The sequence below is a fragment of the Silene latifolia genome, chromosome 7, assembly GCF_048544455.1.
Source record: "Silene latifolia isolate original U9 population chromosome 7, ASM4854445v1, whole genome shotgun sequence".
In the NCBI taxonomy this organism is placed as follows: domain Eukaryota; kingdom Viridiplantae; phylum Streptophyta; class Magnoliopsida; order Caryophyllales; family Caryophyllaceae; genus Silene; species Silene latifolia.
The window spans coordinates 43,639,068-43,658,457 of NC_133532.1; the positions used below are offsets into that span (position 1 = coordinate 43,639,068).

At 40.1% G+C, this 19,390-nt stretch overlaps 1 protein-coding gene and 1 pseudogene across 1 annotated transcript; both read right to left on the reverse strand.

The window, feature by feature from the left end:
• Nucleotides 1-6,586: 6,586 nt before the first annotated feature.
• LOC141590010 (uncharacterized) lies at nucleotides 6,587-7,516 on the reverse strand. The gene has a single exon (XM_074410628.1). It carries the CDS (start codon nucleotides 7,514-7,516, stop codon nucleotides 6,587-6,589), a length of 930 nt encoding a protein of 309 aa, XP_074266729.1.
• Nucleotides 7,517-15,874: 8,358 nt separating this feature from the next.
• LOC141590011 (chloroplast envelope quinone oxidoreductase homolog) lies at nucleotides 15,875-16,969 on the reverse strand (annotated as a pseudogene).
• Nucleotides 16,970-19,390: the final 2,421 nt, after the last annotated feature.

A 19,390-nucleotide genomic window follows, 5' to 3' on the forward strand; every position in this document is an offset into this window, starting at 1 on the left:
ATGACAAATGACAAACTGATCAAGTATGACATAGATATTGAGGATAGATGCTACTTTTGTGGGCAAGCTGAGGAATGTATATATCACAAACATTCATTTTCTACAATTATGGGGTCTCTTATAGGAAGCATAAGCGGGACATAACTCATCAGTCATCAGGCATGGATAAACAAAAGGGTACACTACATATCCTACACTATATCATATTCATAGCAAATGAGTAATGTTTGTAATAAATATTTATGAGAAGATTGATACATCCTAATGAAAGATGAAATTGATGAGATGGGTCACCTAAAGTAGGATGCAGAAGAGTTAGCAGCAGCAGAAGCAGTTGACGGCGTAAGGCAAAATCGATTAAACCTTAAACCATAAAATCGATGAAATAAAGTCTGTGACTAACCTCGTGACAAGGAGTTGACGGCGGCTTGAGTAATTGGATTTCACGGTGGTCGACGGCGGCTGAAGTAATTGGATTTCACGGTGGTCTCAAAAATATATGTCAATTACATATCAAAAAGGATGAAAATTAGTAGATCTTCTCGCAAATGTTTAAATAGAACTAATGATTAACGATTATTATAAATAAAAGCAAGTCTTCATCCGTAAAAAAAAAAATGTTTGCCAGCGTGCCCTCGCTTAAGGAATTCACTCCGCCTGCCAGTAAGACAGCTAGCCGCCCCTTATTTCTTCTACAGGTACATGATTTGCAGGAGCTAATAGGTGCTAAGAACAGGCCAAGAGAGGGTTTTCTTCCGTCAACAAAGGAAACAACAGGATACCTGGTAGGCAATGACAGTGATCAACTAACACAAAGAATCAGAGATTGAAAAAATTAAACCTGTGCAATTAAACGACTAAGAGAATTTTGATCAACTAACACAAGCAAGGAAGAAGTCAATTTCTGGTTGCTCATAATATGCAGAAATCTGATCTAACTTTAGAGGAGCACAACTGGAGTTTCACTTATCCAAATATTGAGTTCCTTATATGTATAGAATCTTTAAATAGTCTACTTTCACGTGAAATTGGAATCAACAAGAAAAAGCAAGCAGAATTCTCACAATACGAGTTCAAAGACTGGCGGGGTTTGATGCAATTGAAGACTACCGCCAGAATGACTGATGAAAGAATGGAACCTGTTTAAATGGCTCGATTAGGTTCTTTAAGATATCTTTGTTATTCATGTGATCAACATGATAGGACTGCAGTGCAGAAGTTTTAGCCAAATTAAATTACTAAATGAAAGAATGGAACAAAAGGAATCTATTCATGTGATTTGAATAACAAATAAGTTCAAACACAAATCATATGAATTACCAGAAATACGATTACTTATAGATGCTGCAACTAATAAGTAAATTCCCAGATGATGAATCCAAAAGAAACACACAGTTTGGCAGTTTGACTACAAATGCAATTATCACTTAGTTGGCATTACATCTTAAACTATACTATTAAAATGAACATTACTTGTATATGAAGCAATTAATCACATTTTGCAGCCCTGTTCGTAGTAACACAAAACCGACAACTAATTGTTATACTTATTTTGTACGGGATTTTGATATACTACCTAATACTCTAATAGGTAGACATGCACCATTCATCTATGTTCAAAGGAGTAAAGACCTATTCATAACAATGAACTTGTAAGCTTTAATTTACTCACCGCCTTTAATTTGAACGAATTAATGTATTAATGACCGAATAATAATGAGGTAGTTACGATTACTTACCGTAACTGGTTATCCCATTCCTAATAGCCTAATACTGCACAAAACTGTTCTGACCAAAGTGAATCAGATGACCTCTCGATGCAACCAAATGTTCCTAATATGGTATCCTGCCTTGTAGGAGTGCATCCAATAAGTTAAATCAAATATTAAGAATCACCATTATAACCCTTCTAATATCGATTATGTCATGTGCTTTCTTTTATCTTTTTCCAAATTAGGAAAATGTTATCATTGACATGCTATCAAAAGATCAAGATCTAGCTGCTATCCAGCAGCACTTTGGGGGGGTTTTTTAGGGTTTGTATGAGGGTTTTTCTTGGTGGTAAAGGCATGAGAATATAGTAGGGATACTAGGGTATGTTAGGGCATTGATGGGCACGGGTTTTCTAATAGTTTGGAGCGGGTTTGGGGGTTGGAAAGTCGGGTTTGGTACTGTCCAAAACAGAGTAGCGCGGGTATTGTTTGGTCTGTTTTGGTCATGGTTTAGAGTTAGGTTAAGGATAGGACTTGGGTGGGTTTATGGAGGTTCGAACATGGGTTGGAGGAGAGGAAGTTGGGTCGAAAGTGCGACGAAAATCGAGCCCAAATCAAGCATAAAACGAGCTCACAAATCGTGTGATTAAAACGAGTTTTCAACTTCCGAAATCGATTTTTCAAATCAAATACGATATTAAAATAAATGATTTTTCAAATCAAATACACTCATAAAATGATTTTCGAGAAAATAAATTCAAAATAAAAGAATTAAAACTTTTAATTTAAGCATCAATTAAATTAAAAAAGAATTAAAACGTTTAAATTAAATATCATTAATAAAACGCTTCATCGACGACGCCCATTCTACATCGTAAAACGAACCCAAATAATGACAATGCCAACTATCTAGTGAATACATGTCGTCCTATCATCATCGGGTGTTTGTCGGGTTTTCTATAAATTTCAATATCGATGGATACGGGTACCTACAGAGCCCCCACTTTGTCTGAGGCTTGGACAGGGCGAAAGTCAAAGTATACCCCAGGTCCCTCTCGACCTGAGGATTCCGTGGGTCGTTTATAGTCCATTAGACTTGCGTATATAAGCTCGCCAGCCATAAGAAGAGATCATACCTGAAGCTTCGCTGGGGATTAATCATCGGTGGTCATCGACCCATTGAAAAAGTGGTGAGTTGAGCCTTATCCTTATGCGCCTACGTATCCGTTGTGACAGAATCAAACCCATATCGTAGTTCGACAGTGCTGGCATGCATTCTGCTAATCTATGCCCAGAATGGAATGGGGTTTTCCAAATGAGGTTACCATTCCTTCAAAACTTTGCTTTCAGCTGTGGAGTTCCTCCACTTTGTATTGAATTGGATCGATTTGAATTTGATTTGATTTGGATTGTGGATGTCATCCGTTGATTTTGATAATGCTCTCTGAAGCCAACGACTTCAGAGCCCCCAGTTGCAATGGGTTTAAAGGCGAAGCCTTTAGAGTGTTGAAGCATTTCCTGTTATATTCGAAACTGGAAATCAAATACAACAATAATCATATTATCGTATAAGCACACATTTAGATCATCGATCTTTGAAAGTTGAAACATTTTGATAAATTGAGTTATCGACCCGAAGCTTGGATTTGAAACAACCATTGTTGAAATGGGCCTTAGGCCTGGATTTTGAAAAATATTTTCATGCTGCATTGTATTGCTATTTGGATCATCGATCCTTGAAAAAGGATTTGAAAATGGGCCATCGACCTGGATAAGCATTTTGAAATTGGATTTGAAAATGGGTCATCGACCCGGATAAACAATTTGAAAATGGACTTGAAAATGGGCCATCTACCCGGATAAGCATTTTGGAAATGGAAATGATCATCGATCTTTGAAAAAGGTTTTTGAAATCCCGATTTTCTAAGGGGAACGGATAGGGTAGGATCGATTTGCATTTTGAAATGCGACAAAAGGGTGAGACTCGTGACTGACGAGGGCGTAGCCCGCTACCTTCGAACAAAAATGAAAATAAAAAGCCGTAAGTGTGTACGGTTTTTAACTCAAACATTTTGACTTGATAAGGGTAGAAATATAAATTAGCCATTCCGACTTTCGAAATGTGACAACAAAAATCCGCGCAAAGGATGCAGAAGGACAAAAATCCGGTTGAAGGGTGCCGCGGCCTCCCCTTTGACCGAAAGCATGGTGGCCAATCCTTGTTTAGGCAGGTTTTCCTATTTCCCTTAGGTTTCCTGAATTCTCTCAGTTTCCATATTTCTTCAGGTTTCCTTATTCTCCAGGTTTCCTTATTCTTCATGTTTCCTTATTTCTTAAGGTTTCCTTATTTTAGTCCCTTTGTTTTTCTAGGTTTAATTTCCTTATTTTAGTCCCCTTATTTTCTATATAAAGAGACTAAGGCATGAGGAGAAATCACAAATCTAATTCTTTCTTTCTCACATCCTTCTTCAAAACTCTTCTAGTTATGAACCCTTTAATTGGAATGATGAAAGGTTGTGCCCAAGAATTCAAAAGGCGAGAAACTCAAGCATTTCTTGACTCGGGTATTCAACAAATACCTGTCCTCCCCGAGAAGTATCATGTGAGGCGTTGTATCAGTTGGCCTCTGAGGTGCAAATTGAATAGGTCGTCTGATTATTGGCATGAAGTGCTGACTACTGGTGTAAGGTCCCATGTTCGGTGGGTCTTACCCGGGCTGGCTATAGACTCTTTCACAGGCCTTTCTGATGTTGATAAGACAAGTCATATTCCTCTATTGGGTTTGGATCACCCTATCTATATTTATCCGGACCGTGTTTTTCGACAATTTGGCCGGCCACAAATGATTCCCTTGATGGAAACCGCCCCAGGACTGCCCTACAACCCCACTCACTCTCGTTGCAAGGCGTGGCTCTATGCCTGGCACTGCAGGACCTTATGGTGCCTGCCCAAGCTAATTTCTTCGACATGGGTGTCTCCTTCATACTTAAGATGGGTCAAATAAACTTCTCCCGAAATCAGAAAGAAACTTCAGAAGGATGATGTTGTACACTGGAACTACTATGAGGAAAGCCTCAAAAATCGAACGTTCTTTTAAATGAATTTAATTGTGACCGAGTCTGAACCTAAGACTAACAAAAACCTTAAATATGATGCTAAGGTCTCGAGTGTTTGGAAAAGATTGGGGGTAAAGGCCGATGATGGGCCGACATTGGCTGAGAGGTTGGGTCCCCGACCAAGTGCAAAAGACAGACTGGGCCCGCGTGAAGAAAGTGCAGTTCCTCCGAAGAAACGGGCTAGAGTGAAGATGGGTGAGACTTAGACTCGTGATGGTTTACATGACTCGGCTATATGAGGGATAGGTAGCTATTATATTATGTTTTATTACTATTAGATGGTTTAGACACTATGGGCTTCGCCCGGAATTATTGAAATAAATAAAGGAAATATTATTTATTAGAAATTCCCAATTTTGCATTTAGAATTATATTGCTTCGATTGTACTCTTTTAAAGAGTTGCCTATGTATCTGCTTTTCAACAGAATCAAACCGGGTTCGTAGTTCATAATTCATAATACAGAGAGAACGAATGTCAGACTTTGAAACTAGATTCAAATACAAATGCAATCCGAATTTTATTTCATAACATCTGAGAATGAGGTCTTTAGGGATAGTATTTTTTCAACTGGTCCAGATTTGTAGGATTCGAAAAGTCGTTTCCATCTAGATCAGTCAGCCGAACCGCTCCTCCTGTCAGAATTATTTTCACCAAATACGGGCCTGTCCAATTTGGTTTAAATTTACCCTTCGGGTATACTGGCAGTAGTGCATGAACCAATTTCAACACCAAATCTCCTTCTTGATTTTTCTAGGTTTCACCTTCTTATTAAAAGCCCTTTCTATCCTTTTCTGATAGAGTTGAACTTGATACAACACGTTCAAGCGTCGTTCATCCAGTAAAACCAAAGAGTCATATCTAGCTTGGACCCAATCTGCTTCAGGAACTTGGCTCTCAAGTAATATCCTTAGGGATGGTACCTCTAGTTCTATGGGCTGAACTGCCTCCATCCCATAAACCAAGTAGTACGGGGCTGCCTCCGTGGCTGTTCTGATTGAAGTTCTATATCCCACAAGGCAAAGGGTGTCTTCAAAGGCCAATCTTTATAGTTATCACACATTTTCCTCAAAATGGCTGTAAGTGTTTTATTGGCAATTTCTAGAGCCCCATTTGTCCGTGGCCTATATGGTGACGACTTATGGTGCTTGATTTTATACTTTTCGAGTATAACCTCCGTTTCAGCTTGGAAATGGGTCCCGTTATCACTGATGAGTTCGTGGGGTGTCCCATATCGACAAATGATCTCATTTTGAATGAACTGTGCTACTTGCTTTGCTTTTAGCACTTTATAAGACTTGGCTTCTACCCACTTCGTCAAGTAGTCGAATGCGACCAAAATGAAACAATGTCCTCCTGACCCAGAAGGGTTGACCTTTCCGATAATGTCGATCCCCCAGGTTGAAAAAGGCCAAGGTGATGTCATGGTATATAGCATAGAGGGTGGTACATGTTGTACATTTGCAAATATCTGGCAATTGTGGCAATGTCGAACATAATGTCGGCAATCTGCTTCCATTGTGGTCCAGTAATAACCAAGTCTCATGATCTTATGAGTCAACATGTGATCATTCATGTGGGGTCCACATTCCCCATCATAAACCTCCTCCATGACTTTGTCGGTTGTCTTTTGATCAATGCATCGCAATAAGACACCTTGCGCGGTCTTTTTGTATAGTTTGCCTCCATTAGCCTCGACGAACTGGGTCGAGAGCATCCATAATGCTCCCTTTCCCCGAGCATCGAGGTTGTCAGGGTATTATCCTATGTCTTGGAATTTCAAGATTGATGTGTACCAAGGTTCGATCTCATCTTCATCAGTGCCATTAATCTCATTTATGTATGATGGTGCCGATCGTCGTTCGACACAGAGTGGCATGCTGTCTATATGATCTGGGATGTTAACCAAGGCTGTCAACTTAGATAGAGTGTCGACGAATTGATTCTCTTTTCTGGGTAAATGGACATAGTGTATTTCCTCGAAATACTTTTCCAATTCCTCTATCTTAGCCTGGTAAGGTGCCAGACTATTACTTTTGATTTTCCACGACCCTGTTACTTGGTTAATGACTAAAGATGAGTCACCATGTACCAATAACTTCTTTATATTTAGACTGATAGCACTGCGCAAACCCAGTAGGCATGCTTCGTACTCAGCAGCATTGTTGGTGGCGAGGAAATCTAACTTGATGGATACAGGTACATGTTCTCCTTTAGATGAAATGAGGAGGATTCTGACCCCATATCCCATACTACTCGATGCTCCATCGAAATAAAGATCCCATACTTCGTCTTCGATATGAACCACGTTTTCATCTGGGAAAGACCATATGTCCGTAACACTGTCTTCCTCTATTGGGTTGTCAGCGAGGAAGCCGGCGACAACCCTTTCTTTCACTGCTTTCAAGGGCACGTACTTAAGATCGAATTCAGCTAACATGAGAGTCCATCTCGACATTCTGCCATTTAGTACTGGTTTTTCAAACAGGTATTTGATTGGATCCATTCTGGAGTATATACTGACACTATAACACAACATATAATGTCTCAGCTTCTTTGTTGCCCAGACTAGGGCTAGACATGTTTTTTCTAACGTGGTATACTTAGCATCATATTCTAAAAACTTTTTACTGATGTAGTATATTGCCCTTTCTTCATTTTTCACAGTTTGGGCCAACATTGCTCCCATTGCGGTATCTTTTACTGTTAGATACAAGGACAGTGGCAATCATGCTATGGGTGGACTAAGCACAGGTGGAGCAGACAGAACTTCTTTGATCCTATCAAATGCGGCTTGACATTCGTCATCCCACATCTCGTGTTCCCCGACTTTCAATTTCTTAAAGATCGGTTCACATATCATTGTCAACTTCGAGACAAAGCAACTTATATATTGGATTCGACCCAGGAAACTTCGAATTTCTTTCTCAGTTATGGGTTGAGGCATTTCCATAATGGCCTTGATTTTCAAAGGATCAATCTCAATACCAGGGTGGCTGACGATGTGACCCAGGAGCTTCCCGGAAGTAACCCCGAAGGCGCATTTTTGAGGGTTCAACCTCATGTTATATTTCCTTAATCTTTCAAGGAATTTTCGTAAGGCCTTTGGATGACCGTCACGTTCCTTTGATTTCACAATCATGTCATCGACATACACCTCGACTTCCTTATGCATCATATCGTGCAATAACGTTGTCGCGGTTCTTTGGTACGTTGCCCCGGCATTTATCAACCCAAACGGCATTACCGTGTAACAATAGGTTCCCCATTGCGTGATAAACGCGGTTTTTTGCATATCTTCCTCGGCCATCTTTATCTGATTGTATCCGGGATACCCATCCATGAAAGATAGTAGGGCATGATTCGTGGTATTATCAACCAAGATATCGATGTAAGGTAATGGAAAGTCATCTTTCGGACTGGCTTTGTTCAAATCCCGGAAGTCCACACACATACGGACTTTCCCATCCTTCTTAGGTACTGGTACTACGTTGGCTACCCAATCTGAATACTCGGATACTTTAATAAACCCGGCCTTGAATTGTTTATCGATTTCTTCTTTGACTTTCAAAGACCACTCAGTACGCATTCTATGTAATTTTTGTTTGATTGGTTTGAACCCTGGCTTGATTGGGATTTTGTGTTATGCAATTTCCCTATCGATTCCTGGCATGTCTCTATAATACCATGCAAAGACATATTTGAACTCATTCAGCAAATCTATGAACCCTTGTTTTTTTGTAGGATCTAGAGTGGTACCTATTTTGAGTTCTATGGGTTCTAAGGTGGTTCCTACATTGATGGTTTATGTATCTTTGATAACAGAGTTTCTTTTGTCGTATTCCTCCAACCCCTTAACCAATTGCGGAAGCAGTACTATCTCCTCTTCCTCTTCTTCAACCTGTCCCCTCCCGGCCTCATTCTCAAAGTCATTATTAAAACAAACATTTTTAGAAATGGCATTGTGATGTAAAGGAGACGAGTCGTAAGCAAACTGGTTCATCTTATTATTAATTTGAAACTGCACGAAATGCGCTAACATTTATGCCAACTGATCAGAGGTCAGTGGAGGAATGGGGGTGGTATTCGGGATAGGCCCCGGAATACCAGACCTAGGGGGAGGTACGTCAAAAGGAAAGACTGGGGAAGGGGTGTTTTCAACACTCGATTCTTTAGACTCAACCCTAAGACTCATATCAGACTCAGAATCATCATCTGGATTAAGCATCTCTCCTTCTCCTGTGATCAGCTTGAAGAGCAAACCTCTGTTGTTAGTCCATTTGATAGTTTTCCTCCATCCAGATATAGTCCCTTTAGGAGCTACATCAGTGATGAGAGTAGAGGGATCGAACCTATCGCTTCGCAGGATCATACTAACCAACTCTTCGTTTGGTTTTTCCATTTCTCTCTCTTCCCCAAAAAGAAGACCTAAGGCATTCCCGTCTTCGACTGGGGTAGGTTCGGCCTTTCTGGGTGTCACCGATAGCACATCCTCCGGAATGTAGTGACAATCTTGGAATACTTCAATTCCAGGGACCAACTTCTTACTCTTTTCGTCAAAAAGAGGTTCGGGAAAGTCGAGACAATGTTCTGCTTCTCCGGCTTTCACGAAGTATCCATTCAGTGTTAGTGGATAAGGTTTTCGGTCTGTAACCGTCCTTCTTTTATTCTCGAGATCTTGTTCAGTGGGCTCATATCCCAACCCGAACGTCGTTCCTTTAAGGACCACGCCCTTTAGTACCAAGGTATCCTCCTTCAGAGGGTATATAGAGAAACCAAAGTACTTCCCAGTCTTGAGAATGGTTTCACAGACGTGACTTCCAGTATACAAGTCCATGTTTTCTAATTCAGGACAAGAGTCGATCACGTTTATAACCTCGAACCCGTAAGCATCATTTGAGGTATCGAGTGTTACTTCTGAGGCCAGATCCCCCTCAATTACTACGATAGGGGTAGCATTGATGGTGACAGTTTCTCCTTTGAGAGGGATTTTGATTTTTCTATGCAAAGTGGAGGATACAGCTTTCACTCCATGGATCCAGGGCCTTCCCAGTAATAAGTTGAAGGATGAGGCCACATCAATGACCTGACAACTAATCTTCTTTCAATAAGCCTAGTTTGAACTACTAGGTCGACAATCCCGGCTACCCTGCGAATCGTCCCATCAAAGGCTCGAACCGTTTGAGTGGTTTGAGTGAGGTCCTTTTTTTGTCAAGGCCCAAAATGTGTGTTGTCCTTAGTGGTAGAACATTAACAGCTAATCCGTCATCGACAAGGGTCATAGGGACATGCATTTGAAGACATGTCACAGCAATGTACATGGCTAGGCCGTGTTTGGGTCCTATAGAGGGTAGATCCTCATCAGAAAAGGTTACTGCATTGACAAGTCGTGGTGGATTTTAGACAACATGGGCCACCACGTCATTTGGATCAATATCTGGCGACACGTTCATGCTCATTAGTGCTTGTAATAGGGCTTGTCGATATTCGAATGAACTCAAAATGAGCTCCCAGATAGAAACATCGGCCTTAGTCATTTGTAGCTGCTTAATGAGAGGGACCTCTTGGGTTATCCCCTCACTAAGGGCCTCGACTACAGTAGGTTCCTTAGCTTGTGCAGTTGGAGCATTGGTGGCCTTTTCCACTCAAAATGGGCGGTCAGCTCGTGTCAAGTGATTGGATCCAAGAGCCTCTTTCCTTAGCTTTTGGACTTCGTCCCGAGTATAGGGGATTGTTGCGCCCTTCTCAAGGTACACATCATCCTCATCATCATCCCAGATGCCATTGATTTTGTTGGCACTTATGAGAATGTAAGGGGTACAGTCGATGGCAAAATCCTTAAATCGAACTTCGTTCTCTATGCTTGGGAGATATTTAGAGCAATCAATGAAGTGTTTCCCCACAAGGAAACCATTTAGGCGACATATAGGACGGATTAGGTGGGACACACCGATGCTGTCTTCGACGAACACCGCATTTTAATGATCCCCAAATGGATTGGTGATATTATTGGCTTCACAGTGGGTATTGGGATTGTTTCATTCTCAATCATATCTTGGATTTCATGCTTGAGGCGGAAACATTTTTCTGTATCGTGCCCCTTCCCTTGGTGGTAGGCACAGTATGCCTCCAGCCTGTACCACTTGGGTCGTTGTTCCAAGGGTGGTTCAGGAGTTGGGCCGATTGGGTTTAGCTTCCCTTGGGCCTTGAGTCTTTCAAGGGCATACGTATAAGTACACCCAATGTTAGTAAACACTGTTGGAGTAGAGCGTTGTAGTTTCTTGGAAGTTCCTCCCAGGAAATTAATAGCTTGAACATGATTAGTACTAGTAGTTGCTTTCGATTTAGAGGAGGAAGACCCAGGGTATCCTTTAGGTTTAGAAAACTCCGCCGTACGGAGGTCATCTTCGGTTTTCCTCCCAATTCGAGTCAAGTCTTTGAATGTGCTAAAGTTTTGATATTTTAGCTCATTACGGTAAGCTGGTTTCAGATTTTTTACAAACTCATCCGACCATATTGACCTCTTCGGGTTTCTTGGTCAATTTCACGCTTTCAGCGCGCCAACAAGCCAGAAAATTAGTAAAGCATTCTTTTTCTCTCTGGGTCATAACCTCGAGAGTCCTCATTCTTGTCTGGATTTCGGCATTGTCAGCATAATGCCTACAGAACTCAGTAGTTAGATCTTATAATGTGGGATAATGATTTAGATCTTGGTTGTAAAACCATGCCCTTGGATGTTCCTCCAAAGATTGGGCAAAGATAGCAGTTAGCATGCTCGCAGGCACACTCTTCAGAGGAAGATGCTCCTTATAGGACCAAATGTGCTGTAGAGGATTTTCAGGTCCCTTTAATTTAGGGATATCTGTGAGCATAAAGTTCTTAGGGAGCTCATCCTAGACTGGGGCATAAGCCCTCGCATTCTCGTAGTGAATTCTCTCCCCTTGAGAGAGCTTCAGTTGGTCTTCCACGAGCTTGAATCGCCTTTCAAGCTCAGACATTTCCAAGGTGGTGGTTACAGGGGCCTCCCCACCTACCTTAGTCTCAACTGCAGCCAAGCGAGCTGTAAGCAGCTCCAAAGTGTCGTTCATCTTAGCCAATAGTGCTTCCGTTGACATTTTCCTGGTCTGGGGCGGCTTTTCTACAAAGAAACCCCGAACTAATCAAAAATTTGAATCAAACCCCTGCACAAAAAGGACTCGACTCACAGACTCGACCTTTGACTCAGACCTGACTCAAAAACAGACTTAGACCTAGGAAATGAGCTAAGTGACTCACTTGTGCAAGGTCAAGGTGTAAGAGAGGGGTTCTAGACCTAACTAGGACTAAAACCTGACTCAACTGACTTAGACTTGGACTTAGACTGGACTAGACATAGACTTGATACAGACTTAGCATAGAATTGACATAGACTTGGTGTGACTAAACCGTGATCGAAACTAGGCATGGCTTATTGGTTTGGAAAGGAGGACGTCCCATAGTGTCTTAGATGGGGTGTTTTTGTGCCTTAGACTTTGACCAAGTGGTCGACCTACTGGACTTGGACGTAAGAGGTGATTTAGGTGACCCACTAGGGTTGTGTTCTAGCCTAGACAAGCTTGGTTCACTTGAACCCTAGATAAAACCAAACATGGCTTAAACTAGAGCAACTAGACTGGACTTGACCCAACTGACTCAAACTCTATTCTAGGTTTGGGTTAGGTTTCGATTATGGTTTATTGCATTTTGAAATTGGAAAGGATTGAATCGAAATAAGCTTTTAAAATGGGCAGCATGCCGTTTTATAAAAGGCTTGATTTGGTCAAAATTCTAATCCTAATTCAGCAGCACTTCGACTTGGAAATGATTCTTTTTTCGAAAGAGGTAGCTTCAAAAGTTTAGGATTGAAAAGAGGCTTAAAGATTTGGACCTACTAGGTCTAGAAATTTCGAAAATAAGGGGTGGGCAAACCGTTTGTTTTGAAAACATTGATCCAAGGATGGGTTTTGAAAAAAGGACTTGGTTTTGAAAACAGACTTGGGAAGATAAGTAGCACTTAGTCATTCACATATTATGGATGCTATGCATGAGCCTAGACTCTTCTAAGTCCCGGTCGGTCTTCTAAAAGAAGGTCCGTGCCAGTGATCCCACGAGATTAAAGGAGTGGTCTCCCCCCATACGCACGTTGCTATATGGTAGGTATGACACTTGATAATCGCATGGAAGTACCTTTGATATTTAAATCAGACACAGTGGACGTTATCCCCTTATCTCGAGCTTAAAATAAAGCTCTCGAGGAGGATGGTCCGAATCCTAAAGTCTCAAGGGGTTTATGCATGATTAACATAAAAAAAATGCATGTGATAGATATTCCTAATAGCCATTGTTTTACTTTTCAAGTTTCACGGTCCCCAGCGGAGTCGCCAAATTGTGGACAAGGGAATTTACATCCACTTTATGTTTATTATTTCATATTAAACACTTTTGATTTTGAAAGAGTCGCCACTAAAATTTTAAATGGAATTTAGAAACCAAATTGTAGAGATTTTAAGTTCTTGTGAGATTACGTGTTGGGAAGTTTATTTTAATTTCATTAATTAACACCCAACCCCGCCCATAACTATAACGATCTCTACTAAGTAAAACGATGGCTATTTTGGATATGTATCTCATGCGAGTATGCAATCATTGTTTTAAACCTTAACATGTGAATTTCATTCTATGTCGATTTGATGCATTTAACTCGTCAAGTTATTTTAGCATATGAAGTTCATTTAGCTATTATAGCAAGAAACAAACAAAGAGAGGAAGGAAAGAGATATTCTTACTCTTTAGCATAAGATAGATTAACAAACATGTGAATTAATTGAATAAAACATGATAAAATAATCAAATTAACTTGCTTTAATAATCAAAGACATGAACTTTAACAAATTAAGACAAGTGTAATTCATAAATTAAATCATCATGCTCAAATCAAACTAATGTAGACAAGATAAAATCAATTAAATCAATCAAACATGTTAAATTCGTCATGCGATAAACATAGAATAATTCTTCTCCTAACAGAAGAAAAATCAAACATACAAAGGCCATCCATCGGCACATCCATACTACTAATCCCGTTCTACTTCATTCAACAACAACAAGATATAATAAACATCGTTTATTAAAACGAATTAGTTGGTTTAGTTCTGTCCGAATCTGAATACGAGGATATGTAAATGAGAAGGGGAAACGACCGACCAATCTAGAGACTTTTTTTCCCCAACTCAAGTCAACGCGGGTATTCAAATTAGCACTTTAACTCATACTCGTATCTATACTAATTATTTCAAAATTCACAATTTATACGATAATAATACGATGTAACAAACATAATTAAAAGACGAAATTAAAAGGGAGAAGGGAGAGATTTTTATGCACCCTCAACCTACATGTATCGTTGACACCGTCTTTGGTCGTAATAAATCGTAGATTTTATCTCGAGGGGCCGTCGTTGACGAAGCAACAAAGCAACAACACGTTTTTTGGTAAACCTGCACAACTTTCAAACTGCAATTTCTCACTCGTTTCTTAATGAAAATTACATTTGAAAGATGTTTTGAAAACTAGAAAGGGAGTATAACAGAGATATTAAAACAAAACAAGCTCGTTCTGAGGTATTTCTTATGAAAAACGAGCACAAACAGAACTGGACAGACAGGAAAAGCCGCAAAAACAGAGTGTATGACACTCTGTTTTTCGAGGGGATTCGTGTGGTCTCAAGGTCAATTTGGCTCGTTAATATTTATCTAAGGTGTAGTTTGATGTTATATGGTTAATTAGGAGCAAGAAACGCGAGTTTTAATGTAGGTTTGATGGTTGAACGAAAGGTTGAAAGGAGGACACACAAACTGATTCTCAGTTTTGTATGTCGGTTTTGTCGAGGGTTTTGAGAGGCAAATGGGGTTATTTTATGGAGGTTGAGGCTTGTTAATGGTAGTAAGATATGTGGAGAGCTTAGAGAATCGAATGTATGGTAGAAGGAAGGTATTTATAAGGAGTTAGAGTAGGGTTTAAGAGAGGAGAAGCATACGGGTCTCCGTTTGCATAGCTGTTGTCCAACAGCTCTTTGGGGGGTTTGTTAGGGTTTGTATGAGGGTTTTTCTTGGTGGGCAAGGCATGGGAATATGGTAGGGATACTAGGGTATGGTAGGGCGTTGATGGGCACGGGTTTTCTAATAGTTTGGAGCGGGTTTGGGGGTTGGAAAGTCGGGTTTGGTGCTGTCCAAAACAGAGCAGTGCGGGTGTTGTTTGGGCTCTTTTGGTCGTGGTTTAGAGCTAGGTTAAGGAGAGGACTTGGGTGGGTTTATGGAGGTTCGAACATGGGTTGGAGGAGAGGAAGTTGGGTCGAAAGTGCGTCGAAAATCGAGCCCAAATCAAGCATAAAACGAGCTCACAAATCGTGTGATTAAAACGAGTTTTCAACTTCCGAAATCGATTTTTCAAATCAAATACAACATTAAAATAAATGATTTTTCAAATCAAATACACTCATAAAATGATTTTTCAAATCAAATATTTATTTTATTTTCAATAAAATAAACTTGAGAAAATAAATTCAAAATAAAAGAATTAAAACTTTTAATTTAAGCATCAATTAAATTAAAAAAGAATTAAAACGTTTAAATTAAATATCATTAATAAAACGCTTCATCGACGACGCCCATTCTACATCGTAAAACGAACCCAAATAATGACAATGCCAACTAGTGAATACATGTCGTCCTATCATAATCGGGTATTTGTCGGGTTTTCTATAAATTCCAATATCGACGGATACGGGTATCTACAAGTAGCATCTTTATACACTGGGGTGGTCCTTGGTAAGGCACCTTAGTATATGCGGGTGTTACGTATAGTGTGTAAGAGCTCAATGGTGGTATCATCAAAACAATACAAGACTCCACAGTTGTAAACCACAAATTACATATGAACAACATGAATTAAAATGGCAACCAGTTCATTGACCAAAGTTTCTTAGGATTTCATAACATTTATAAACAAATATATTACGGAGTATTTCACATTATGGCTCAATTACAACTTTTCAGGTAGCATGTCCATCCATCAGTTTAGCCCAACCATCTTAAGCTTTACTCAGGGAATGTTTCGAGTCGATCACGATTTTAATCTTCCCTTCCTTTACTAAGTTAACCATATACTCCAGTTTCTCTTGAGGGACCAACTGCTTCTTAGAGAAAGTATGTTTTTTCACAGCATAAGTTCCACATGGTCTTTGAGCTGGGACTCAAGTCCATGACCTTACCAGTCGGGATCAAATTGGACTCGAATATGGACCAAGGTATGGCCGGTGCACATTGGATGACATAGTCGTATTTCTTCCTTGAAGGGCTCTTTAAAGCGGCTCCATCCGGGGTCTTATAATCCAAAACTTCATCACCACCTAGGCTCTTGACGAAATCCAGATTACGGGCCCCACATGTTGCCATGACATATGTGTTCCCTAACTTTGCTAGTTGTACTGCGTAGTGGCCAACACCTCCAGAGGCGGCTGTGATCAGGATGTGTTGGAAAACAGGGGCTTTTTAGCCAAAGTGTGTTTTTCCAATTGTCCCACATTGGTGAGAAAATGAATGTTTTGTGGGTTTATATGTACTCACGTTCCATACCATATCACTAGTGGGTAACGGTAGTCATTTGTACAGACTCTGTGAGGTGCTTAATTCAGCTCGCTTACGCGCTCTCGCGTCGTGCCCAGTCTGGATTCGTGATTCGGGAATGGCGGGCTATGCCTATCTTTTCGGACCGGGTTTGTTTTTGATTGTGTGGTAACTGAACTGTCCAGGTTCATTTGCCATGTGCTGAATCAATCAGTCAACAAACTGACTGTTAGTGGGTGAGTTTTTTACTCCCCACTTCCAGCATTGACTGCTGGCTTTCAGGGGGCGATTTGAGGCCTCGATTTTTGCTATAAATACAAGCCTCTTCAGCACATCAAATACACAACAATAAAAAACATTCTCTTCTCATCCCGTTCTTCTCCTTTCTGTTTCTCGTCAAAGTTTCTGGATAAAGATTAAGGTCGTTCCAGGCCTATCAGTCTTAAGTGGGCAAGTCTAAAAGGCGACAATAGTGTAATCCTTGGGGAACTACCGATCATTTGCTGATCGCCACCACGGTCATACAGGAAATAGTTTTCAAGGCAGTGGTTCTCTTCCACGTCACTACTTCTCTCGTTCGGTATTTCTGATCCATTCTCATTGTTACTGCAATTTCCGAATAACAATTTGAAAACTATTTTTGTTGCTGTAACAATGTCGTCTATTTTATCAAAGGCTCTTCCTGATTTGACTAAACTTGAAACACTAGACGGTTATAACTATAAGCGTTGGTCACAGAAACTGCTGATGTTCTTTGAACAACTAGAAATTGATTATGTGCTGTTTAGTGACCCTCCTACTCCTGTTAAGGAAGCAGCTACTGCTGCGTCTGTTGAGGAGACTCCCCCTGTTATTTCTGTTGTTAAGTCAAACGAAGAGGATATTAAGAAATTTGACAAAGACAGTAAGACTGTCAGATGCCAGCTTCTAAACAACATGACTGTCACCCTTTTTTACCTGTTTATGGTTCATAAGTATTCCAAACTGATATGGGAGTCCTTAGAGGCCATGTATGGGACTGATGATGCGGGGAAAAAGAAATATGTTGTGGGTAAGTGGCTGCAATTTCAGATGGATGGCGGGAAACCTATTATGGAACAAATTCATGTATATGATAATCTATGTGCTGATGTTGTTAATGAGGGCATGAAATTAGATGACATTTTCGTGGCTAATGTACTGTTAGAAAAATTCCCTCCCTTCTGGTCTGACTATAGGAACCACCTTAAGCATAATAAAAAAAAAAAAAGACATGTCTCTCCAAGAACAACTAGGACACATGAGGACCGAAGAGGCAAATCGCCTTAAAGACAAACATGTTAGTCTATCTGTGAATGCTTCTGTTGCTGCTGTTAAAGCTAATCTGGTTGAGTCTGGTGGTCCGTATAATGCTGAGAAGTTCAAGGGTAAGGGTAAGGCCAAGGTTGGTAAGGGTAAGAACCAGGGTCCTGCTAAGAACAATGGTCCAGGGAAGCATATCAAACCTGTTGCTAAGATTCAGAAACCAAAGGGTCCCATTGTTTGCTATGTCTGTGGGAAAACTGGTCACAAAGCCTACCAGTGCACTGAAAAGAAAACTGCTGAAGCCAATGTTGCTGTGACTGATAATGTCATTGCTGCTGTGGTTGTGGAAGCGAATCTGGTGGGTAATGCTGCTGAATGGGTCTTGGATACTGGTGCTTCTAGTCACCTCTGTGCTGATAAGGGGTTATTTGCTGAGTTCGAGGAGGTAGCTGATGGGGAATGTGTCTACATGGGTAATTCTTTATCTGCAATGATCACAGGCAAAGGCAGGATCTTTCTCAAACTCACCTCGGGCAAAACACTTGCTCTCACTAATGTTTTGTTTGTACCCTCATTGCGTCGAAACCTCGTGTCTGGTCCCTTATTGAACAAAGCTGGTTTGAAACTTGTTTTTGAAGCTGACAAGGTTGTAATGTCGCGTAATGGGGAACACATCATGCCTTTTTGTAAATTACACGCTTAAATTTTGAATTGTAAATGTGTACACAAATTTGTGATTCTGCAAATGAACAATAAAAACAGAAATTGTAACAAAGATAATTTTATTAGATTTGAAAATTTTGGGTAAAATCTCTATTTATTCCGGTGATTCGATCTCCACGTGATTTTGAATGCTTGATGTACGAAGCATCTTGATGAATTTATCTCCATTTGAATTTATCACCTTGATGAATTTGACTTTGTGAAAGAAGGCTTTAGACTTGATTTCCTTCACGATTTGACTCCTTGGTGACGGCACGAGATTTGAAGTGCTTTATTGTCTTGATCCTTGGAGACGGTGATTGATCTTCTAATTTGATTTTTTAATTTGATTAACTTGTAGGTCTCTGTTTTCTAGAGAGAGTTTGAGAGTTCTCTATTTTTTTTTCTCTTCTTCTTTTGTGATTTTTTTTTCTGAATCCATCTTAATGATGGAGAATGAGTTGTATTTATAGGAAAAAAGCAATGTGAGCTCAACTCTAAATTGGGCCTAAACTCTCATTTCAGCAACACTTTTGGACTTGCTAGTCATGCGGCCCGTTTGAATGCATTTGACCCATTTAGATGAGTTTGCCCGGACTTAGTAAATTGACCAATTTATCGTGTTTTTCACTTTTAGAGAAGCGGGTTGGACTAAAATAATAAAATAAAATGGACTAATTAATTAAAATTTCGTCCAAATTAATTATATTATTCCGTATTTCCTTTGATGGGTCAACATTTTGACTTTGACTTCTGACGTGGCTGCATTTTCCCTTTTAACGGGGGTCAACATTGGACTTTTTGACTTCTGACGTTGCACTCACATAAATTTTACGTGCCAACAGTAAACATTGTTGAACACGCTACTTCTTGAGGTTTAATATTATTTAGCCAACAATTTCCCATCCATCTAATTCAACATTTTAGTGACAGTT